Here is a 26,039-nt window from a genome sequence, read left to right as displayed (position 1 = left end):
CACACAAACACAAATCCCAAAGGCTATCCAGCCTTTTCATTTACATACAGTGGAGTGAAGGTAATATATTTTTAAGAGTTTTTCATCATATTTATGATGAAGATTTTCTACTCTCTACTTTCTGTGTGTTTTCCTAAATTGTCTCAGGACACCCTGTATTCAAGAGGTTAAACACTAATGTAGAAGGTTGTTACAAGACATAGCTTTGTTGTTGCTATCATTTACCACAGCGGCTGAGATTATGAGAGTATAAAAAACGTTGCCTTTGTAATTGAGAAATCAATAACTAATTTGCTCCAGCTGCCTTGCTAGCCATTGTGTTTAAGTCTGTGAGTTAGTGCGTGAGCTGTTTGTCTGAAGGTCATGGTGGCCTCCAATCCCCAATTTCAACATAGAGGAGCAAATGAAAAACAAAGACCCAGGCCTGCCTGTATTTAACCCAGCAGTCCCCACTCCGTGGGGATCTAACATTTAGCACGAAAAGAAACAATGTTTCTTAAAAAACTGTTGTGATTTATCCAGGTCTTACCTTAACCACGGTGACCATGCCGTCGTTGGTGATGGGGTCAGTGCGAATGGTGAAGTGCCCAGACGGGTCTCCGCTGATGATCCTGTAAATGGCGTTCCAGTTTGGTGAGTGCGGTTGGTCAGCGTCTATCACCGTCAGATTCGTCAGCACGACGTCCACTCGATTCTCTGGGACCTCTGCGGTAAACTGCAGAAATGAAGTAAAATGTTAGCTTGTGGTGTGTTGCAGTGAAATGTCTGGCTCTGTGTATCGTGTGAGTGCAAATCTCTCTTTTTACTTTGCTTATTCATTAATGTCAATAAATGAGGGACCGGGGGGGGGGGACAGTAACAAACTTTATTTGAGTGTTGTACTTAAGTACAGTTTTTGAGTATCTGTACTTTACTTCAGTATTATTTTGGGGGGATACTTTTACTTTCACTTCACTACATTTGAAGAACAAATATTGTACTTTTTACTCCACCAGACTTCTATTGATGCTCTAGTTACTAGCTACTTCTGCACTAGTCTAGCATTACCCATTCATTGTTTTTAATTGTAATTTATTTTTTTATAACACACACTCCTCTGTGCGTGTTCCAGGTAAGAATGTAGCCACGATGTATAATCCTCATCCTACCTGGATTACTTCTCCATAATGATCGGCTCATTCTACATTATACATCGAGGCCGTATTATTACCTGAAACACACACCGCTTGCATTGAGATGAGCACGCATTAGCTTGTACCCGGAGTTTGGATGTCTTCTGTGGACATCACTTACAACACGGTCCAACTCCTCATCACTCACAGCTGAATACACGTCTCTCTTTCTGCACAAAAAAAAAAAACAAAACACTAACAACGAGTAATGTCCCGGTCCTTGTGTGTGTTGTTGTATCTGAGGGGGTGGAGTACTTCTTCTAAATGTGTGGTATATGTCTTTGTGCGGAAATAACGCCAACAAGTTAAATAAATTCCTCTGCCTTACACGCTACATGCTCTGGGTTTCCTCCATAAACAAGTCATCTCAGTGGGTTCTGTTTTTTTCCAGGTCTAAATTCTCTGGTCTAATCTGATCTAGTCTGGTCCGGTCCGGTCTGGTTTAGGTCCTGAGGGGGGGCGCTGTATGTTGCATTAGCCCAGTCCATTACTCGTAACCAATTAACCTAGCCATGTTTGGCTGCCCGCACCGGAAATCGAACCGCGTCTCTCTGGTCCGCTCTGGTCTCTTTTCTGGTCTACTATTATCTGCGTTTCCTTGCTGTAGCCCAGTCTCTCTTCACCAATTGGCTGTCTGCTAACCACTACACCATGCTACTTCCCAACATGACAGACACACAGCGTTTTTGTGGAGATTAGGTGATGAACGGTTTACAAACACAAAATAGGCTCAGCAATGGGAAGCTATACTGAAATGTATGTTGATACTTGTGGCACATGAGATGTGCTAAAACAGCTGGTTAAAGTCCACACAGCTCCACTGTAGGGGATCCGACTGCAGGTCTTCTGTCCTGAGTCTCTCGCTCACTTGTCCCGTGGCCGCTGCAGTGTGACCGGCCTGAGCATTCCCCTTTAAGCAGGTGGGATTGTGGGTAATGTGTGACGTAGTCAGCACGTACCCATGTTGTGTGTACGCGTAATGTATAAGCGTAAGTATAGTCAGTGTGATGAAACTGATAAAAGTACCGTGTTGTGATGTTGAAGGAATAAAAGAGCTGCAAAAAAGCCGGTCCATGTGTTCAGCTACTCCGGCTCTCCTCTGTGTGCCAAATTAGCCTGGACTGCTAGTTACCATGGTTACCAGCGTCAACGAGCCAAGCTAGTAGCTACCTACACTAGCATAAGCTGAGCTAGCTAAAGTGCTGAGCCGCAACTCTAACTGACTAATTCTTGCCTCCATTTTTTCCGTCATCCTGCATCTATGACAAGAAGTACAATCATAAAAAGAGGCAGAGGAGGAACTAGACATGTAGCACACAGGTCAGTCTATTAACCAAGGTGAATAGCAGAGAAAGCAACACGAGGCAACACACAGCAGAGACCGGACCCCCTACAGACCTCCCGGAGTTTGAGACTGTTTACTGTGTCCACATAAAATATGTTTTGTACAGACGACCAGAGGGCTCCAAATCTGGTCCTGGATGTGTCATTTGAATCAGGTGTGTTGGATCAGGAAACGTCTAAAAAATGCAGGACAGTGGCCCTCCAGGACCGGAGCTGGAGCCTCCAGGCCCGGAATAGACCAAACCCCTCCAGAGACTAGAGACCAGACCCGATCGCTCCAGAGACCGGTTCTTGTAGGGCCTCTTTAACTGAAGGCATTTTTGAGCTATAATCATGTCTGTAGCAGAATCGCATCATTGTATTGTATGATGACAATACAGCTACTTTCCTTTCCTGTATTTACTTAGGTATATTGTTTTTATACTTTCACTTAGGTAATTTTTAAAGCAAATACTTTTGTACTTTAACTTAAGTAATATCTTGACGAAGCCACTTTTACTTGTATTGGAGTAATATTTGACTTTTACTCAAGAAGTGAAGTTGTGTACTCTGTCCACCTCTGTGAGGGACGGAGTGAGTGATCCACCATTAGCACTATCCTTACATTTGCAGCCTGTAGTGTTGGGCAAATTAGCACATTTATCAGACTCTTTTCAAGCATGATGATGGGCGTCAACCAAGAGCTTAGGTTGTTACTGGGAGTCAGATAAACTCTCCATCATTTTTTACATTAGTGGATGAATTTGACTTTGGGGGAATGACCAGTTATCTATCCATCTATCCATCATCCATCCGTCCATCCATCCATCCATCCATCATTTATCCACCCATCCATTCCAAATGGGGGTAAATGCAGCTAGTTGAGGTAAATAAAGGCACTGAACACATTCTGAGGGAATATGGTGTCTGTAAAGGACAAACTAAGAAAGCTATTCTATTGCCTCTAACTTGCTCTCTGAGTGATTATTTCACTAATACTTGGTGCAATCACGCCCCAGTCTTTGTGTTCAATCTGTGCGTTCAGTGAATTTGTTGTATGATACCATTATATAATCAGGATTTCAGTAACAGAGCAGCAGCTTGGAAGTGAACCTGTTAGCATGTCTTAATAGGCTGCGTTTCAGTCACTTTTACAAACTTGTTCCGTTTTGTCACAACAGAAACAGGAAAAAAAAAAAATGGAAATGATAACAGCTTTCCTGGGAATTCAGCTATATTAAAATATTTTATGTGTGAGCACAGAGAGGAAAAGAGACGCAAACAAATAAATAGCTCAAACCATCTGACACTAGGCAGAATGCAAATATGATGCAATGATGTCAGTGCTTTACAATAGTTCCAGAGAGGTTCTGAACTAAGTCCTAATTTTTGCACATAGGCCATACATGTTCCTGCAATGTATTTGATTTTGACCTAGTCTTTTTTTTTTCCCAGAGCGGCTTGTCAGTCAAAGTAACTTTAATAAAGTCACTTTTGCCACCTCTGAGAAACAACGCCACAATGGTAATCACATCTAAACAGGGGCACTGGTGCAATTTCAGTTTTCAGCCTCTTTCTGTTCTCTGCCTGTCTGGTAGCCATCCTTTATGAGCAATACCATTTCATTCCTTTGAAAGCTAGAGTGACAAAGGGGGAGAAAAAAAGGAGCCAGCAGTGGGGAGGGTTAAAACAGCTGTCTGAGTGTGTATGAGTAGCTCTTAGTTGTCCTTGTGCTGTACAAACACATGTGCTTTGTCCTGATAAGCCTGACGAGGAGTGAGCTGCTGTCTGTCATGTGTCTGTTATGCTGGGGATTGATCAAAGCCATATCGGCCACGGGGAGAAAGACAACGAAGACGAACCCAACAACAGCAAGCAATCAACCACAGTCCCACATGCACGAACAACGTTCAACTAACCAATCACATGGGGTCAATAGGTGAACACGTTGGCATGCCTTCACCTCACCTCGGAGCAACAGGCATGTAACATCGCACAGTCACCGTGTCGCCACGGGTAACGGGCATGGAAGAGTCACTGAGCCGCTTATGTGAGTATAGGATATCAAAGAGCAAAGCCCCAAACCAAACACTCCAACAGACCATAATACCCTGCATGGCAACCCTCACATCACCCAGCAAACAGCCGAAAAAAGCGAGGCAGATTAGGGGGCTGCATCAGGAGAGCTGTTCAGAGACTCAATGACATTCTTAAGACAACAGACAAGTCCGGGTGGTCCTGATGCACTGGCTGCAGTGGATAAGTAGACATGCTGCGGTATGTTTGTGTCAGAGTGAGTATGTGTATGTGCTTGTGTGGTTTATTACGGTGGTTTGGTTCAGGAACTCCCCAGTGCCAATTCAATAAAATAAAACTTGAGATGGCTCTTGAGCTCCTGAGGGCCTGTGAGCATCTTCTTTCTCAGTATATAGTAACAACTAAGGCAAAGTGTTAACCAGATAGGATGAGAGACTTTGAAGGGTCCAGTGCAGCTGTTATTATCAATAGCCATGTGTAAGATTTCATTTCTTGTTATCTCTTTACAAACTGGGGGATTTGGAAGGGGATGACATCAGGCATTTCAAACCTCAGGCAGTAAAAGTCTTACATATTATTCCCATAGGCACTCTTACATGGCACAGCAATTTTAAAACCCTTGCACGTAAAACTCTACATCGTCATTACAACCATTTAGCTAATTAACTCCCAATTGTTAAATTGAAAGAGAAAACTGCAAACTGCACAAGATTATGTATATAACATACTATAGCATTTTATGTTACATCTAAGAGTAAACTTTCAAAGTGGAATTTCAAATGAAACTAACCTTTTTAAGCAGTTTCTTGATACCCCGACTAAGATGTTTGGTTGGGTTATTGTTAATAAACGGATTGTGATGGAACATTTGTGAGATTTAACACAGAAGATATTGATCTCACTTAAAAAAAAAAACAACCTCGGGGCTCCTTCCCTTTCTTTCCTTTAATGATGAATACAGCTTTGATTCTATGTACTACAGGAACAATTTAAACAGTGAAGTGTTGTATGATGATAGCATTTTCCAGAAAAGGCTCAGACTCTCTGCGGTCAGTTTATTTATTTATTTATTTTTTTACCTGTGATACTGTAACTTGGCCCTGACTGATGGACTACAGAAAAGGGGTGGGCTCTTGTGATTGGGACTGGCACAAAGCGCAGCTGACATTCTCACAGCTCTTGACAAAACACTTCTTGCCAACACCCTCACCTTCCTGTCACTGTTTTGGCAAGGGGGAGAGACTAAAGCAGGCAAAGGGAGGTGAGGGGAGAGTGAGGAGAAGTGACAGGAAGCTTCATCATAGGAACATTGAGAGGAGCGTAGAGGAAGGAGGGCAACAGAGCACAGCAGAAAATCCGTCCCCTGGTTGCACGACTGTCGCTCCACATTACTGTGAACCATTCCAAACAATGTAAGATACAGTCATTGCTGCAGTCCACTGTACCCGTAAACAAATGAGATAAATAACTTTCTGCTTATTTCATCTATCTGCAGCACTGAAAGAACGCTAAGCATACATGCAGCCCCGAATAGGCGCACAGAGCCTACACATATACATACAAACACACCACCCTTTGCCTCTGAAAAATAGGCCAGCCTCTGATAGGCATGATGAAATATTAATCATCGACATTAAAGACCAATTCCCCAAACTTTATATTTCTGGGACACGTTGAAAGATCTATGGGGTTTATTGCGAACACTAAATATTTGCATAATGGCCTGCATTCTCAACAAAATGGCTTTTATGTTGAAATGTGTGATTTATGAACGGCGTGGGTAAAAGTGCTTTGCTCATCGTGGCTCCTAAACCTCCAATAAAATTTATCATCAATATCCATGATGTGGTGATGGAAATGCACTTAAACACGGCGGAATACAGACACTGAGGATCAATCCATTACCGGCCACTATCGTCAATACACTGCCTTCAGTAGGAAATCTGAATGCAAGGGGGGATGCCGAGTCAGGAAGGACCTTTGATTTACCGCGCGGCTGTCTAGGTTTTATCACTGCCGCTGTAGAATATAGTTCCTGTGACTAAATAATCCCTTTCTCCCCGTCACCTTATTTTTTTTTTTATCTTTTATTTTTTTGTCTGAAGGCTGGTGGTGGTCCAGTCATCAACTCCTCTAACTCTTTGTTGTCTTTTTGCTCATCATCTCCTTGGTGTCTTATCCCTTTTATTCCTCTGCCCCCTCTTTGTACATTTGCTGCTGGGTGTGATGTAACGGCTCTTTGATGAGCTCTATGGCTGACACATGCTTTACCGCCATTGCTAACTCATCATTATAAGAGTCTTAATAGCCCCCAGGGCAAGTGCTAACGCTAACGCCGCTACTTCTACCTCAAAGAGCCAAATCTACTGTAGTGCTGATACGGCTTCAGCTGCTTTCCTCACAGTTGCAGAGCTAAGCACCTTATCCCTCCAACAGGGCTGCGCTCTCATCTGACTGATAGGAAATCACACACAGTGAATAATTCTGACACTTGAAGCCATACTGACACTTGGGAAGGTTTTTTTCGAAACAGGACACTAGAACTCAAATGCTGTGACTCCACTTTCTGACCATCTTCACTGCCAAGAACAAATGCTACCTTTGACAGAATATAAATAGAAATTAGACTTGTGAGACGCCAGTCAGTGAGAAATACTGCTAACGTTTCAGGTGTTGTGCCCACATATCAACCAAAGAGAAGTGGGACAAAGTGAGATGAACTTTTTAACAAGACAAAATTTCCCACTTTGCTAATTTGACAGTGTTGCTGAATATCACAAGCAGTGACATGATACATGGCGTACATTAGTGACAGTGGGCTTTAACATTTTTACCTCACTCTTGATAATGGCCTTCTGTAATGTAATAATCATTCTAAATATCACAATCACAACAACGCTCATTAACAATTTGCTGGCTTGGTTTTTCTTGCTGATGAAAGCCAATGATATGGATTCGTTTTTCATTGTGTCTGCGCGTCTGTGTATGCGCATCCTCCACAAGGAAATGAATACGCGTCTTTTGCACTTCATAACCCTCCCTCGCTGTCCTTGTGTAATTCTTCCTGTGTCGCAACATAACACACTGTTAAACCAGCCATTTCCTGTATCCTTTACTCATCCCATTGTTCCCTCCTCTTCATTGTCCCTTCTATCTCATCTTTAATGTCTTTCTCTCTCTGCCCTTTTGCTTAATTTATTTTTTCACCAACACATTAATCATCACCATCCTCTTCCCGGAACCAAAACACCCTTTCCCCCACTTCCTTATTTGTAGCAACTCACCGTTTTGGAGGTCAGCATGGGAGGGTTGTCGTTGATGTCCGTAACAGTGATGATGGCTGTGGCTGTGTTGGAAAGGCCAAAGTTCAGGTTGCCCTCCATGTCTGTGGCCTGCACGATGATGGTATACTGGGACACTTTCTGTTGACAGAAGACAGTGAACAGTGAAAACAGGAGAATGCGGTTATTCGTGTTTAAAAAAGCTCTCCTATTCGAGTCTACAGCAGCAGCCACACACTGTGACTCCCAGAGGGGGGAAAAAAAAAAAAAAAAAGCTGAGCCTGTACTGTTCCACAGTCACTGTCCGTGGTTTCATTAGAAACACAGAATTGCAAGGGTGAAGTCTTTTACTCGACTGAGTTGAAACCTCCTCAGCGGAACATATCCAGACTTCATACCATCTGCAAAGGCTGCACTGTGAAGCCTCCCCCAGGGTGTGTCATCAAAGACATCACTTACTCAAGGCCCCTGATGGACAGATGTGAAGACAATGTTCCCACTGACAAAGATTAATAGACTATCTTTGAAGAAATGATAGGAGAGAATGATAAATGCCATTTCATCTTTTAAAATGACAGAGTGTCACTTCACTGAAATCTGAAATATGGCTCTCTATTTATATTTTTGTACTTGGGAGTGTCTGTGTGCTCCTAGTGAGGCCGCTTCGTTCCTCTTCCCCTTTCCCTCCGCGCCTCCCTCTCTTTACCGGCATGCCTATGTCTCTTCTTCTGTCCCAGGGTGCAGTTAATGGGCTGTAGGAAGGATGGAGCCCAGGAGCCGACAGTCTGGATAATGTGGCTCGTCCCAATTACATTCCCAGTGTCTTTCTCACCTGCTAATTACCGAGTAAATATCCCAATTAGGCCAGGACGCACCACATCAGGAGGATTAGACAGCTCCCCTCAGTTCCTCTCATCTTGATGCGAGACAAGATGCTGAACTCCAACCTCCAACACATACACACATCCTCATTAATATCCACGTACACGCGTAAGCACACTCGCACACGCGTGCGCGCACACACACACACACACTTCTTTCTTTTTTGGTTTTTTTCGTAGCTTGTTTAGAAGCAGTGCTTGCCTGACTGTCCCATCAGCCTGTGTATAGCCTGTACACAACACACTCACTAATTAGACAAGGGAGTAATTATGTAGAGCTCTTCTGAACCTCTCAGCATTGCAACAACACCACAGCATACCCAGGTTCCTCTGGAGGACTGAGGTCTGTTACTGTCAACAAGCTTTTTTTTTTTTATTTTAATTTTTTTTTTTTTTTAGGTCCACTACAGACCAATGGAAACCTTCAGAAGAGAATCTGTGTGGGAGTTTATAAAAGAGAGGAAAAAAGACATTTCATAAGTAAAAGAAGAGAGGAGAGACAGTACGAGACAGTAGGAGGCAGATGAAGCACAAGGGAGCAGGACTACCAAAAATAGATGCTTGTGTTTTGTGTTTTCTCTCTCTCAGCACCCAACACTCTCGACACCCCAGCCAAAGAAAGGAAAGGAGACAGATAAACTTTTTCAAAGTGCCGACTGAAAGTGGACCAGGGAAGTACTGCAGTATAATGTGCAGCATCTTCACTCTATGAAGCTTCTGTACAGTGTGGGAGCTCAGACTTTTCTCCTGCAAAAGTTAGGCTGTTTATTTTCTCTGTAAAAAAAAAAAAAAAAATACAAGAAAATACAAGTAAGTATTTGTAAAGCACATTCCAAGTGCCCGAGATAAGAGGACATTTTTGTAAGAGCACGCAGTGTTGAGAAAAACATGCATATATTTGTGTTCATGTACAGCTGAGCACTCTTGTACACCTGTCTTCCTAAGAGCCAATCTGGTTTTAGATCTTGAGACTGTTTGGAGGGTGGGGACAGTTTGGCTGGTCCTCACGTCTTCTAAGGGCCGTTTCATCGGTTTGTGGGTCTCACAATAAAAAGCATTCCACTTATCCTGATTCTGCCCTCACTCTGATTGGATCTCAAAGTGCAAATTAGGCCGATGCAGCTGACGGATTTATCAACAAGAACGTTTCCCGCTCAAGTGAAGTGTTGCTGCTCCGCGGGCTTTACTTGTTCCTCTGCCAAGGTAGTAGGGTTGTCTGCCAGACTTGGTAGAGAGAGGAAAATGCAGACTTGGGTGGGCTTTCGCCTTGTTTAATGCAAACGTTCATCATAATAATATGGCCGGTCTCTACAGACGGCATTTACAACTGATGGAGTGCAATGCAAGCACAGATGTGGTCTGGCTTACTCATCCACTTGTATGAATTCTGACTGCATCAACACACTGAATTAAAGGCTGCAATTATTATTTTCTTTATGATGTTGAGTGATTAACTATTCAATGTTTATCAAGTTCATTAAATTAATTGAGTTGTTTCATTATTAACTGTTTGATGAATTATAAACATTATTTATGCTACAATTAAAGTTGCTGCTGCTGTTGACAACTGCATCAGCTCATTAAAACAGCTCTATGCATTAAAATGCAGCTCTCCTCATTCATATAAGAGCTTCAAGTACAGATTGCATGCTGGTAGCAGGTTTAAATAGGGTCCAAATCAAGCTGGGAAACACGACAGAACAAGGCCTACCACTCACTTATTACCACCATAAATGTACTTTGCTCGCAATGGCCGACTTCCAGATATGAATGTGTGTTAACTGTGAGAGTAAAAAGAGAACACTGCTCTCACTGGATGGATATAGATAATAGCAAACGGTTAGGGGGCTGGGAAATGAATGGCGTCCTTGAGTGTTGAAGCACAGAATGATTGTGTTGGCATTGGGAGGGTTTAATCCTTTAGGGTTAACTGGCTGAATTAGCATTGTACAGAAAAAAAAAAAAAAAAAAACCCAAAACAAAACAAAGCAAACGGCAAACATAAGCAGCAGAGGTTCAGACATTTTTACTCCATGTTCCCCTTGTGCCTCTCCCACTCTTTCGAGCACCCTCATGTTTCATGTCCATCATCCTATCTTGTCTGCCAAAGTCACGCTCATTTACTCCACCCTCATTGTAATCCTCCATCTGCCCAGCTCAGTTTGTGTTCTATTGCCCCCTAGAGTTTCCTTTTTCCCCTCTGTTGCCTTTGTTTTATCGACTTTAGACGTGATTATATGGGCTCTTGTGTTTGTTTGACAGGTGTCAAGGGCATTCCAAGATATTTCCACTCTTCCATCTTCGCCACATGAACACACACGCACGCACAACACAATGTGAGCAGCCCACTGCAGCATGATGCGTTGTTAATAGGTCTGTCACCGGTGACAGTTTGGGACGATGATCTGTCTCCGAGATTTCTTGTGCAGAGTTGTCACTGGCACATCCAAGTCACAAGAATAAACACATTTGGATCTTGTCACAACTTTTATAGCTCCATAAACAAGGTGACCGCAGCAGCAGGCAATTTAGTGTAAAGAAAAAAAGAAAGAAAGAAAAAGTGAATGAGTGTGTGTGTGTCCATGTGTGTGGTGACAAATGGCTACAAAACATTTCTAAGTCCCAGTTCAGCTCAGGGTATCATCAGACCAAACAATGCTGTTAGGACAGAGGTCTATCGAACCAGATATTTTTAATTCAGACTGTGTGCAAAATGTTTCATGTGTGAAAGAATTGTGGAATCCTTATTTGTGTTGATTGTTTCGTTTCATTTCATATTTCAACGCTGACAGCCTTTTGTGGATGCTCTGCTCTTTTGAAGACTAACCTCGCGGTCGAGGCCAGGCGCCACTGTCACAATGTCTCCAGTCTCACTGTTGATGGTGAACATGTTGGGGATGGGGCTGTGCGGCGTCTGGGACAGGATCCGATAGCGCACCATTCCATTAGCGGTGGTGTTGTCGTCGGCATCAAATGCTGACAGGTGCATCACATATGTTCCTGAGGAAGGAAATAATATTTCTATTTTTGGGCGCTCAGGCATATGGCGGAACAGAAAGAAACAATGCCAACTTAAATTTCAAGCACAGACGTATATTTCAGCTGTGACTAGAAAACTTGTCAATGATGGGACTAAACCAATCTTAGGGGAAAAAAGTTACATTTATGAGAAATAAAACACACCTTCACCCATTTCAATGCAATTACAGGTTTTACTGCGACAGACTGACGTGGTTAGGTATGACGCTATGTATACGTTGCGGTCCAAATGAAATTACTGGAGCAGTTCGTTAACTGACTCTTTTCTACTCGCGATATTGTTAGGCTATGATTCATGAGACCATAAGCAACTGACGGAAATTCAGCAGGATTCATTATTTTCCACTTGCCACCACAGCAGCTGCTGTTTGGCAAAGTATACATGTAGCTGTTTATATTCTAATTGTTTCCATAAAATAAACGATTCAGTCCCCATTTAAGTTTGAGCATTTTGTGCTATCATGCCTTTTATTGGCTAGTTTAAAGCTAAGCAACAGGAGGGAGAGGCTGCGGAGCCACTGTGCACACTGCACTGCTTTCCTTAAGCAACCGTCTGCAAAAAGACTTGAATGAAATATATTCGAAATAAACACACTGGTGTTGGCTAATGCCCACATAAAAGTGGCCAACAGTTCGATCAAATTTACTGTGATGTTCATTGATCCGTACATAATTTTACCAGGAGAAAAAATGTTGGACACTTCAAACTGAGATGCAGGAGCAAACAGAGCAAGACAGCACATTCAGGTGTAAGAGACACTTTTATAGCTACATAACCCACCTAACATTTGCTTTTACTGAGAAATACTGATGAGCCTTAATCATGTTATCCTGATGCTGATTAGTGTGCACATTAACACAGCAAAAAAATACTGAGATGTTTGACAAGACATGATTAAATGGACCTAAAAAGATTTATACTTTCTGTAAATGACAAGGAGTCTAACCTACAGCACAAGCAAGCACGCACATAAAGTATATTCAGACACGGTTCTGCACCAGTTGTTTGCATTCCTGCCTCCGCACGCTCAGAGCTCAGTGGGATCACTGCCTGTCACCCAATCTCTCCATCGCTCTCTCCCTCTTGCTCTCCCTCTCCTGTGGCTGATTCTAATTGCCAGAGATAGTGATATCATGCCAGTGACAGCCCCTGTCCGAGGATAATTGTAACCGCAGCTCCCATTTCAAACTTCATTACATTTCAAAGCAACATTTGTCAATGACTTGGCCAGAGGGAGCACTCTAAAGGCCTCTCAGCGAGACGAGAAATAAAAGGCAGTAGTGAGGGAGTGAGAGAGAAAGGAGGAGGGGGGGAGTGAGCGTAAGAGAGAGCAGACTCCATATTTGGTTAGATTCCAAGTAGAGCGACAATCAGTCCTCTTCTGATCATTTTTTTTTTTAGAGATGGAGGGATAGAGAGAAGGAGATAAAGAATCACAATGTGTCACACATCAACGGGGTAATTTCATTAAGCTGCACTCTTAGAAGTTTAATGTGGACCCTTTGTATGGGTGTCCTAAGCTGTGCCTGACAGGATTAGGTCCCCATAATGACTCTTTAATTTGCAAACTAATTCAAGTCTGTAATTGGCCTTCCATTGAAACCACTGGAGCTCTAAATTCTAAAACTCGCTTTTTTATGATTGTTGTTTAGCAGAATGTCATGCATACCACAGAGACTTTTCTGCTACGTAGGGGAAGGCTGATGGGAAGGGAGGGGAGAGAAGAGAGAGCGTATGTGGGGGAAAGAAGGAAAGAGCCAAATAAATAAATACATAAAAAAGACAAGGAGAGTCTGGACACCTCTTGAGATTGCTACTGGCGCAATAAAGTTGGGCTCATCAGGCTTACGTTCACAAGCACATATGCCCATAGAGAGCTCATCTTTGCAATTCTTTTACTCTGACGTTGGACATAAAATGACCCAGAGGTGCCACACTGTGGTACATTTCATCCTCAATCTCCTCTCCAGCCTGAGCACCCACTCTGGTTTATGGCCACCGCTGCAGATGGCTAAATGAAAAGCTACTATCTGTCGGTCTGCTCAGTCATGGGGAATGGAAAATTCACAGCTGTGTCAAAGATCAACTGTTGTTGTCATGTTTTTAACGACGCCTGCCTCAAATAGCCATCACAGGTTTCTTTAACCTTTTTCAGCTATCAAATTTTTTTGTGTTATTGCTTCAGCTTCACCCTTTGTGTTTTGTCTGTCCGTCCATCGACCCATTAATGTGGTTTTATATGGTACCTGGTTTAGAGCCTTCATCCACAGAGCCATTGTAGACCTGGTTTTTGAACTCGGGTCTGTTGTCATTCATGTCAATGACGAAGATGTAGAGATCGATGGGGTTCTCGACCTGGTTCCCGTTCATGTCCACAGCATGGGCACGCAACTGCGAGAGAAAGAAACAAAATAAATGAGGTAAGCTTATAACCTACAATTATTATCGAGGGAGCAGAAAGTAATGAATTGATGTTGATTCTGTGATGAGTGTTGATGGTTTTATGGAGAGAATAATTTTTTTGCCAAAAAAGTGTTTAAATAAACACATCAACAAAATACACATAAACAAAACAAGAATAAGCACATAAACAAAAAGGTGCAGAACAGCATTCTCTCTCTCTCTTTTTTCTTTCTAAGTCTTTGTTTCCACTTGCTCTCACTAATGCCTCTATAAATTCCATGTGCATTAACTGCCCTGGTGCCAAAATCAAGTTGAGGGAAGTGATCAGGTTATAAAAATGGTGAAACACTCATTTCAGATGTCCAACAATATTACAACGAGCTCAAATGAGATGTATCTTAGGAGCAGAGTTCATTTTAATATTTTTCACAGACTGTTCAGTATCAGTAAGGCTGGATGTAGTTTAACTTCCTTAGCTTGCTCCTGAATGACAGAGATTTACACCATGTATCACATATGCATATCAGGCGTATGTTTTGTTGGCTAAATGTACCTGGGAAATTTAAATGCAAGTGTAAACGCAGACGTAAATGTCTGCCGGTACAAAAGACAGTCATGTTTCATCTACTAGGTTTTTTAAATGCGAGTAAAAAAGAAAAATAATAGGATTAACTTTTTTGGCTGGTTGAAGAAACCCAGACCGACCGCATGTTTTGCAACTCTCAAACTAAACCTCCACCATGTGTCTGCTGTCCACATTAATTACAGCCTTAAATGACAAAGCCGAATGTTTTTTAAACTACTTCAACTCTAATGGATTTTTTTTTTTTTTTTTTTTTTAAATAGGCATGTTTGAAAATGAATTCCTTGTGGTATACGCGCTGTCATCTTTCCAGTGTACTCCCATTTGTCTTCACACACGCTCCACACACACACACACACAGTGAACTGAAGTGGAGAAACGACATGAATAAAACACCAACAAACTGAGAGCAAGGATTTTTATCCTTCAAGGTAAATACTTTCAAAGCACCTCTTAAACCAAAAGTCCCAGCATCCTAGTTGTTTTCTGAATGTGGCATTTAACTCTGCCCATCAACACACTGACTGATAAAGGCCACATTATTAAATTATACTGTACAAAAACTTCCAAAAACCCTGAACCTAAAGATTAATATTAAGAGAGTATTCTGTATTCTGAAAAATACTGCTTTTGTGGTCACGTACTTTCTACAGATTTTTCAGTTTTACACTTCATGTCAAGAAGTTGTTGTTGTTGTTTTTTTTTTCCTCAGCAGAAACCAAAACAAGAAACGTCGTATGTTATTGGAAGTTGGCTGTGTTGCTAAGGCAAGGTGTCTGTTCCAGGATCAGGGTGTCGATTGCCAGGCCAGACATTCAGTCTGACTTTCTTTGACAGAGAGTCCTGAAATCTCTTCACTTGGACTCTGACTCAACAAACACAGTCAGCACATCTCAAATTCAACTTTGCGGTGCTTGGACGAACTGAATCTCCAATTAGGATTTCCCACAAAGTTTGGCCATGAAATTATAAGCCAAAATCGATGTGTCTGCACTGCTTTCTCTTTTGTGAGGTCTGTTGGAAACTCAAAAGAAAACCAGTCAAAAGGAGAGCCTAGGATATAAGCAAACTATCAGGGAAACATTGAGTTTAGGTAAATGTTTGTGGTTGGTTTTTTCACCCTTTACATCAAGGTCAAAATAACAGACTGAGGAACCACGTGAAAACAAATTCTTTCTTTCTTATTAAAGCTGTTTTGTTTCCCTTCACCTTACCAGGGAATTTTTCTATCCCTAAACATGACTTATTCAGTGATGGCCCTGTCAGGCAGAAGCATCTGGGATTTTTAGTTTATATGAAAGAAGAAGAAGGCAAAAAAGAAAAAAAGAAAGAATTTAGAATTCAGCTTTCTACATCCTGTTCATAAGAACGTTGGATGACAAATATTCATTCCATTTATTATGTTAAAATGGCAGCAATAAATCTCAGAAACTAAAACCATTCTCAGAGCAGATGAGCTTTTTTTTTTTTTTTTTAATCTTTAGGGATGATTGAGGGAATGCTGCTCTTTCCATTTGAGTATACCTGATTGGAAACGTGGTACCTGGCTACCGCAAGAGCATGAGAGCCAGATAAGTGAAATAGCCTCCAGGCTCATTGTGGCAGGAAATAGAATAAGAAGCATTCTCCAACGGCTTCCTTCTCCTCAGAGAGGTGACGATCCTCTCCACTGCTGCCCATCCTCTCCTCGCCCATGTGTCTGCTTCCACTCTGCAGCTCACCTGAAATTGTGTCTTCAGGTCTCACAGAGGTTAATTTGACTTTACTTTTTCCACTGCATTGTCTGATCTGTCCTGCACCCAATATCCGTGCTCTGCCACTGCATATCGCATATCGGTGTGCTATAACAGGCTAGGAGCCAGGCCTGTTATCTCTAACCGCCCTCATCCCTCCATCCCACATACATCCACGCTCTAATTCAATAACAGCAGGAGTCAGAGATTACCGCCATGTTTAAAGAAGGCAGAATGTAATTTTAGGTCCACATTAAAGTTATTATCTTGAAAGGCAAAGGGAGAAAACAGACCAAACCAGGCAGTGCTCGGCATTTGGCAAAGAGGCAGCACCCTGATAGAGATAACAGCAGACCAGACGCTCCAAGGTTTGTTTTTTGTTTTTTTTTTTTTTTTGCTCATAAGAATGCATCTTGTTGCACAGCTAGTTTTTAATTTCAGAGTACTCATTCTTCTGAAATAAAAAGAAGTAGACTCTAACTTTGTTCTGTCCTTGCATGAAATATGAGGTAAACAAACAAAAGAGCACAAAGTCATATTCTAACTATGCTTTTCCTTGATAACGTCGCTCAGCGAATACAATCTTCTCTGTCTTTAACCATTCTTGGATTCACGAATTACACAGTGTGATTTAAATGATGGCCTGTCCCTTGCAGCTTCTACTGTGAGAGCTTTTTAATTGAATAACAGCACCCTTCTTTATCGGTTTACACATACATCTTTTCCTTGCCTCATCTGGTTTCTCTCACTTTGTATTCAACACCAACTTAAACTCCCCCTCTACATCAAACACTGAGTTAAACTAAAGTAGCTTTTCGAAAGCATTCACCTTTCTTGACAAATCACCAGATTGATTGGACTTTCTTCTGGATATAAATCTGCTCAGCGCCCACAAAAAGCGAAGTCAGCTCAGCGGGACTGAAACTTGGACGAGGTTTCTATATAAACATGAGCACAGCGGCAGGGACAGACAGCGAGGAAACCAAATGGAGAAACCTTAAAAGAAACCTTAAACGATAAACCCAGTGTGTGTTTCGCTATGCACCAAAGTGTAGCAAAAAACTCTTTTCATGGCAGCAGAAAAACTCATGCAAATATAAACAGAAATCCGAAAAGTTAGAACTTTCTTAAACTTCAGAAATATTTGCCTGGTCACTCGATATTTCCTTTGTTAGACCAACATGTGTATGACCACAAAGGCGGGCATAATACTGAGAAACACACAAAGTTTGTTCATCTGTAAGCTTTAAAAATGTTTTTGGTTTTTTTAGGATGTTACTTTCCAGTTGAGCTGGCTGCAAAAGTGTTGGTAGGTCAACTGCACTGCTCCGAGGCAGATTAACAGATGCAGTTCAGAATTATTGAAGAGCCAGCCCAGGTCTGTTAAAAAAAAAAACAAATCTGCATATCATCACTACTAAATAACTCTAATTTAGAGTGTGTTTCTGAATTTCACAAGTTGGCCTGGAGCACTGCTTTCCTGTCAATGCAATCTTAGTTGCCCGGCAACCTCACAAGTCACAAGTCCCTCAACTTGTTTCAACATTTAACTTTGTGTACAGATTAAACAAACACAATATACTGTTTTAAATATAGAGGTTGCTGGTAGGCAAACACATTGGACTTCAGCGTGCTTGCTATTTCCCTCGTGTTCTGGCTTTGTGCTTTGGGCTGTAGAGCTCAAAGCACATGTTTAGTGCTCAGATATCAGATATCTGATATCAATCTTCTCATCTAACTCTTGACAAAAATGGGAATGAGTGCATTTAAAAAAATGACAAACTACCTCTTCGGCACAAAGACATGAGAGAGTCTTCACATCTTGCCCTCATCAAGGTTTTATTTTTCCACTAAGCCGTTCTGCTCTTGATTATAGACTGTCCAGACGGTATGTATTTGGACAATAAGTTCTTCGGGCTGTGTACCCTGCATTTCAGTGTATTCTGTTAAAAATGTAATAATGGCTGAACTTTTTTAACTTAAACAGGTTAACCTGACTTTGGAAGGGACACTCTGGTAGAAATTGCCCTTTTAACATACATTACCATACTTTCCAGGATTCTTTCTGGATATTTAATGAGAAATTAAACTTCAAATGACTAAATTGATAGTAACACTGTCTAACTAAAGACAATACCATTCTGGTGACTGAGAATAATGAGGCTTAAATCAAAAACCTTGAACATCAGGTTTTCAAAGGGAAACTAGAAAGTTCATTTTATAACTGCACAGCGAGTCAAGAGCGCTCTTATATGTAGGTGTTAACTTCTAAACTATCAAGAGACCTTGACCTAACCTCAATAGGTTCAGCACAAGATTAAAAAAAAAAAAACAGTTAAATGCAAATACCACAAATGCAAGAGTGCAAGCACACAAAATCTTACAAACAAAAACATGCTTGTGTCAAAAGCATTTCATGAGCTCAGATGAAACCAAAAGGCCATTTCATCATTCAACAGATCAGCGGTCCTTAGGCTGTGACAACTAGGATTCACTGATTTATCTTTTATTCTTTTATATATTATTTCACGTTTCATTCAAATCTGTATGCTCTTAGATTATTTGCATGATTAACGAGGGTTCTTTTTTTTTTAAATCACTTATTACATCCATTCATGCCTTTGTCCACCATGACAGCTTCTGCTAATATGACCACTGTCAATCACGCAGGCCTGCCCATTTTTACATTTTATCACTTCATAATGTTTCACAGCGGTTGAGCAACTGTTGTCTTAAAATAAGAAGAATTTCTTACTTGCTTGGATGTATAGTATGAATATTCCGACACTGTTTCTAAACAACTTAAACCAGTAAGGTAAGTAAACAGAGCATCGGAGATTGTGTCGGCGTAATTTGTTATTTTCAGCTCTAAAAGTAATTAAGCTCGAAAAAAACATTTACAACATTACTTTCTTTAAAGTGAGCGAGTGAAAATTGTTTCCCTGCAATCCTCAACTAAAGAACACAATTTAGCGACGCTGGCTCTGGTTGTGATGAATCAAAGTACGAGGACAGGATTCCCTCACTTTAAATACCTTGCTTAATTTTTTTATTCATTTATTTATTTAGTCATTTTTTTTTTTTGTATTATTATTTTTACAATCAATTCTGAACATTTTTAAGGCCCGACAACCTGCAATTGTTATTTATGCCAACGAATAAAAGTGTCAGGAAAAGAAAAGCAATGGAACCAACTGTGAATATATTAATTACCACATTCTCTGGCTTATAATTCACTTGACCCAGATGCTATTCACATAGCTCTGCTGCACGGAAGAAAGGAAAAGGTTCATATTGGAAATACCATCATTCATTCCGGCATTACACTGCGCTAGACGTGCTTGTTCTTCGCAGCGATCGAGTTACAATGATGCACGCACAACGATGCATACACACAACTCCTTACAAGGCTTGTCAAAGGGTTAATTGACTGCAAGGTAATGTTCCTGGGGTTCGTCTAAAAGGTTACTGCTGGTGTGTATGGGTGTGTGCACGTGCGAGGGAGAGATACACTCACGTGGTAAGAGGAGCGATGTTCTCGATCGAGAGGCTTGGTTACGAACATCTTTCCAAGCACAGGATCGATGTTGAACACCTCGTTGGGTGGTTGGTCCGCTCCCACCCCGGTGATGCTGTATCGGATCGAGATATCCTGGTCCTGGTCTGAACGGATCTGCATCGCAGCAAAGAAAAGGAGAGGAAGACAACACACGGTGAGTCATAATAATGATTATATTAATCAGGATCGCAACGTGAGCAACACGCTTTTCTCGACCTAATGAGCTAAACTCAAACACACAGCTCAAATTGTGAACTCGCACCTGCCGGTGCAATATTTACTGTGAGGTGTTTATTATTCAAGGACCAGCTTGTGATATACGACCCTAAAGTTTAATAATTTTGTCCTCACACAGTCTCAGAAACCTGATATGGCTGAATATATGTGCAGGCACACAAACAAGCAGCCAGGAAACTCAATCTCAGACACACACACACATATGTAGACGCACACACAAGCACTCATATTCATTACAGTTTGGCACTTCTAGCCACCTCACACTCAAGGATTCCATTAGTGCTGCGCAGAGAACACAATACATTCTGTTTGGCAGAATTGGACTGCTTTAAAAGAGAAATTTAAATTCAATATTTCAGAGTGCGGGAAATAAAATCAACATATATTTCACTTTTAACTTTGACAGGCAGAAAGGAGCCACGCTGGAAATACAGACAGGCTGTGAACAAAAACGACAATTAGATAGGGAGGGGAAAAATACGAAGCCGCAGTTGTTGCCTAATCGCGGACGCAACAGCAGATAACGAACCAATAAAGCTGTTTTGAGGAGGAAGAAAGCGGGTCACACAAAGAAAAGAGATAGTCAATAAATGTGGCAAGAGACTTTTCAATGAGTAAGGCCTTTACTTTGGCTCAGCCGACCGAGCCCGATGTGCAGTTAGAAGGCGCCTTTCGTGCGGTGCTAGGCCTGAGGTTTGAACTGGAGAGCTGTGTAATTAGGAATGAACTGGAGCACTGTTTTAGTTTAGCCTAAGTAGACTCTAAACCTACAAGAACGCTCTCTCTATTTACTACACGACAGCCCGTGAACATCACATCCACACACGTACACACACACACACAGGCAACTTTTTTCTTGTAATCAATGACTATTTCAGTGGAGATCCTGAGTGCACCAGAAAAGTAAGACTGTCCAAAGTTGTCTCCATCTTTCACCACTCAAGGAACCAATTTAGCTGCACTTTTGACACACCAGGAATTCTGCCCTGCTGAGAAAATAGCTGGAGCAACTAACAAGGACAAGGGAAGGACATACAGTATTAGACAGGTGTCATCCTGATTCTTCCCACGGATGGACTGAAAACCCGTCAACATCAGTGACACTGCTGTTATTGCCACTTTCTTTCTCTTGCTTTTCGTCAGCATCAAGACTCACACGCAGCTCTCTCATAGAGAGATATGGCCGAGGTTTGTCTCGCTCATCAAACAAAACCAATCAGTAACAGACACCTCAGCTGTGAGGATGCAAGTGGAGCTGTCACAACAGCCCTCTTATGCTGTTTGTGCATGTCTGTATATGTGTTTTCTTTGGGGAATAGCAGGAGGAGAGCGTCAGGATGCTGCGCACATATCTCAGCAAATTACCGCTGACAGCTATGATAATTAACGAGCTGCAGGCATCGACTGCTATTACTTCAAAGAAACTCTACCCATTAAACACCAACAAACTAACAAATATGCAGCTTGCAGCTCAGCTGAACCCTCGACGTACCGCCATTACCCTCCTGTACAGGCAAAGCAACGAGACCACAGGACGGTGACTCCATCTACCTCTCCTGTCACATTAGAAAATACAAGCAATTACTACAAATCCGCCTGCCAAACTGTCTCCCCCTCTCACTCACCCCCCCCAGTTCCTTGTTTCTCCTTTCCTCTGCCCTCCCCTCTCCTTTCCATCTCCTTCTCTCTCTCATCCCCACTCCTCCCCTTTTCTCTCATCTCTCCCACTACGCGCTCAGTCTCGCTCTCTCTCGCTTCAGGTCTCTGTGGGGACAGAAGCCATGCATGAAAAATGAAATTACTTCAATCCGTTGGCCTTGGCAGTGGTGTATAAATCCTCACCAGTTAGGAAGTGATAGCTCTCCATAATTCCATTTGGGTTTTCCCCGCCCCCCTGATTTCCTACCCGCTTCCAAGTCATCCTGCTTGGGGGGGGTGGGGGAGATTCAACTACATGTTTCCACAGTCATTCCAGCCAATTAGCTTTCCCTCCCACAACGTTTACGTAGACGTTTTTAAAACTGTTCAGGGGAAGTGCGAGAATCCTTATCCTCATCTGTTTGAACCAAATATTTGCACATGGCTGCACGAGCACACATTCAAGCGTTGACAACTGTGATTTCCACTGCACTGGAATATTTTGTTCATGCCAATTAATTATTGTTTTTTTTTTTTGTTTTTTTTTTTAAAGAAAACATACTTCATTGTCTCATCTACAAGTCTCCCACTAAGCTTGTTTGGACAATTCTTAAGTTGACAGCAAGCAAAAGTGATGACAAACTGCCACCGCCGTGATGCCTGGCTCATACTAATGCATGTAATAAATCACATGCACATGTACATGGTTAAGATTCCAGGATTTAACAATGGCTGTCAGGGAAATCAGTCAGCTCGCTGTTGTTGCACATTATAAGACTCCTCCTTTTATCACAGAATATTGTGACAGGCAGGATGTCATTTCAACAGTAAGCAGCTCTCTCTGTCATTTCAGCTTCAGAAAGGCAACAAATGTGTTGGAGAAAAAAAAAAAAAAAAAAACTCAGTGCGAGAGGAACACTAAGAACTTCTCATAACTCTATCAGTACTTTATATTTCCATTAATGAAAAGAGGGAAAGTCTCTCTTTCTTGTTACACTCATATCTTGCACTGCACATGGGACTCACAATAACAGACATGCACACACAACGTCTCATTGGGTAATAAATAAAGGATTTTCAATAACAATCAAAAACTGTGTCTCCTTTTTTTTCTTCCTTTGTCATTCGGCTCTGTTCTCTCCAGTTTTTCCTCCATTGCCCTGATAGCGTGTGTATGTGAAAGTAGAGAGAAGGAGAGTGGACTCGGCGTGCACAGCAAAGAAAAACTGATAGCGAGAGTGAGTGAGAAAGAGGGAGAGAGAGAGTCATGACTGTATCGTGCGGCATCAGAAACCAGACACCGTCTAAATGACATATTTGTCGACAGATCAAAGCAATTCCCTTCATTACTGACAACTTGTCTGGTTCTTCAGGAGATCGTATCAGTGAGCTTAACTCCCTCCTGCCAGGCAAAACTAAATCAAATGAGAAATTATCATGCCACCGGGTCTTTGGGGAAAACAGAAAAGAGCAGATGAATAAAACAGAAGTGTCATTCTACCGCCACATCCACTGGGGTGCAGAGGAATTAATCTGCACTTAAAAATTCATGTAAACTAACACTTTCAAGTCCCCAACATATCCAAAGTATATAATCATGTCATGGTTTGATTTGAAATATCTGAATAAGGGTGGGTGTTAGTGTGAGATATGTACGAAGATCTAAGTTGTCATGTAAATTCAGATCTACTGAGGTAGATGCTTACATCCAACCCGATAAACAAACAAGGCCAACTGCATGACTGAGGGCATAAAATAGACTCAGCTTTCTGAGTTTTGACCTGAGTTGTATACGAATGCAACATGTCTCCACAAGGTACGGAATTACCTGAGCAGGTATGAAACCAGATAGTGATGTGCAAAATCAGAGAAGGAACCATGGCATTAATAAGCTGCTGAACATAAGCCACAGAGGCAGAGACAGGAGAAACCTGGCGCGGTAACATCCTCGAAAAATTATGCCATGGTGTTTACACAACCTGGCACTGAAAAACAGACGAGTATGTGCTTCTGATTTGGCTCAAGAAATCTGTGTAAATTGCTATTTCAGTCACTCGTCAGACAGTTTGAAGGGCGCCGCATGAAGTCAACCACTACAGATGACAAACAAGAAGAAAGCCGTTGCTCCCTAAGCGGCAGAAAACTGTCATGATTCATCTCTGAGCTCTCGTGTTCACTACCCTGGACTTATCACGACTCTTATTATTCTTTTCGCTGCCCTGTTTATATGGCCTCTGTCATGTGACATACTCCATCTGCCCACCAGTTGGTCACGCTCTTTCTTTCTGTCTCCACATCCACCTGCTCCGCTGTTTTCTATTCCCACCTGAGCTTTACTGCCCGCTCACAAACCTCTTCCTGAGTTTCCTCATCACCCGACGCACGCAAGCCTGCCATTGCCACCAACTCTTTGCCAGATGGTCTGGTTGTGTACATGTTACATTCATGTAGTATCATGTATCACGTTGCCCCCCCCCCCCCCCCGGCTTTAAGAGTGACCTCATCCATTAAAGTTACCTCACTGAACCTTCCTGCGGATCTGCGTTTAGGCCATGTCTGCCCGTGCTAACTCTACCAACTGTTGCGAAAACTCTCCGATAAATCTTAGCCAAAGAACAAAAACGAATTCCCTATGATGGGATCCAGCATGTTGTGTGTGTGTGTGTGTGTGTGTGTCTCTCTGGCCACGGCTGCTGCACTGCACTGCACAGAGTGTAAAACACGAGTGTTGAAAAGTGCTGATATAGAACTGCATTACTTTAAAGGGTGTATGTGAGTTGAAAATGATAGTTATTGCATTGCAGCCTTTGTCTTAAGCAAACCAGCTGTTACAGTTAGCCGTTACATGCCGTTTAGTCAGATCAGTTTAATGTTTGGTCGTTGCAGCAGAGTTTGCTTTACTTTTACTTTTTCAAATCTGTTAAACTGGCCTCTCCGCGGTCCAACTGAATTAAAATTCACCTGGCTTTGTTTATGGCAGCTCTATTTGAGTTAGTCTGGCTCGTCTCAGCTGGCTCTATTTTTCAAGCTGTTTCAGACTCAGACCCAGGCAATGGTGAGCTTCTCTGCTTTTGTGTGATACCAGATTGTTCCTGAACATATTAGCATTGCATATGTTTGCTTCAGCATACAAGCTTTACCTCCGCCCACACAACTCTCACCATGGCAGATTAAGAGAGAAACCAGTATATATACACAAAGGGGAGGAACATGGAGATGCTTCGAGTAGTGAATAGAATTCAAAATAGAATTTGCTGCGATCCCAGACGGTGTCTCTGCCAGAATATCGTATATTGCAACGAGGACGGCAGGTCTACCCTCATGAAATGAAGCTTTGTGTGAAAGTGATGATCTTGAGAAAAGAGGATGATTTAGAGAAATCCCTAGTGGATTTTTTTTTTTTTTTTTTTTTTTTTTTTTTTTAGAAACTATGATGGTTCCACTAAGCAAATAATAAAATGGACTATTATTGTATTGATGATGGATGCAGGTTACAGGACTTTCATTGTCATGATCGCAATGACTTTTTTATGATGGAAATTCCATCAAGCTCGTGGAGTGGTCACAGTTTGATTAAGTTTTGGCACAAAAACGACAACAGTTTAGGAAAAGGTTAACAATTAGCATTAAAATAAGTGCTTTGTGTCACTAAAATTATATATTTAACAAACAAATGTATATATTTGGATATTTGGTATTTTTATATGTAGCACAATTCAGCCTAAAACATGATCCTACTCTTTGCTGAATTTAATTAACTTAACAAGATCCACAGGCTGCCTGAATAATTCATAAATAAAATAACTTCTGTATGTGTGATTCGAGGAACAGCTTTAAATAGCCTCAGAATCACACCATTTCAGATTCATTTATTTCAAGACACATTTCAGGCAAGTCTGTCTTTAAATCAAAAAGAATGTCTTTGAAAGAGAAAATTAACCATAATCCAGTCTTTCAGCCACGTCTGAAAATTCAAACACCTCTTTAAAGGTGATCGGGCTTATCAATAATTCATTTTCTGAAAAATAAGAAGTCTCAACTCCACCCCAAAACCCCATTGTTCACACTGTTGTGTTTTGTATTTTTAGCCATAGAAATTACAGCCGAATTTTAAACAAAAGCCAAGTGCAAAGCTATGAAAAAGTGCATGCT

The 26,039-nt window shown here is 41.6% G+C and overlaps 1 protein-coding gene across 2 annotated transcripts in view; it reads right to left on the bottom strand.

The window, feature by feature from the left end:
• The window catches only part of LOC115046143 (cadherin-4-like), a 226,126-nt gene that overhangs the window by 22,709 nt on the left and 177,378 nt on the right, over window positions 1-26,039 (bottom strand). For both annotated transcript variants that reach the window (XM_029506308.1, XM_029506309.1), the window contains exons 6-10: window positions 19,971-20,126; window positions 13,981-14,125; window positions 11,522-11,694; window positions 7,817-7,954; window positions 530-715 (exon numbers count right to left, since the gene is read on the bottom strand). In XM_029506308.1, coding sequence (XP_029362168.1) covers window positions 530-715; window positions 7,817-7,954; window positions 11,522-11,694; window positions 13,981-14,125; window positions 19,971-20,126 — 798 coding nt within the window. The remainder of the gene's footprint in view (window positions 1-529; window positions 716-7,816; window positions 7,955-11,521; window positions 11,695-13,980; window positions 14,126-19,970; window positions 20,127-26,039) is intronic.

Source organism: Echeneis naucrates, chromosome 7, assembly GCF_900963305.1.
Source record: "Echeneis naucrates chromosome 7, fEcheNa1.1, whole genome shotgun sequence".
Taxonomy (NCBI): domain Eukaryota; kingdom Metazoa; phylum Chordata; class Actinopteri; order Carangiformes; family Echeneidae; genus Echeneis; species Echeneis naucrates.
The sequence above is the reverse complement of the archived record's forward strand: the minus strand, read 5'-3'. Positions and strand labels throughout refer to the sequence as shown.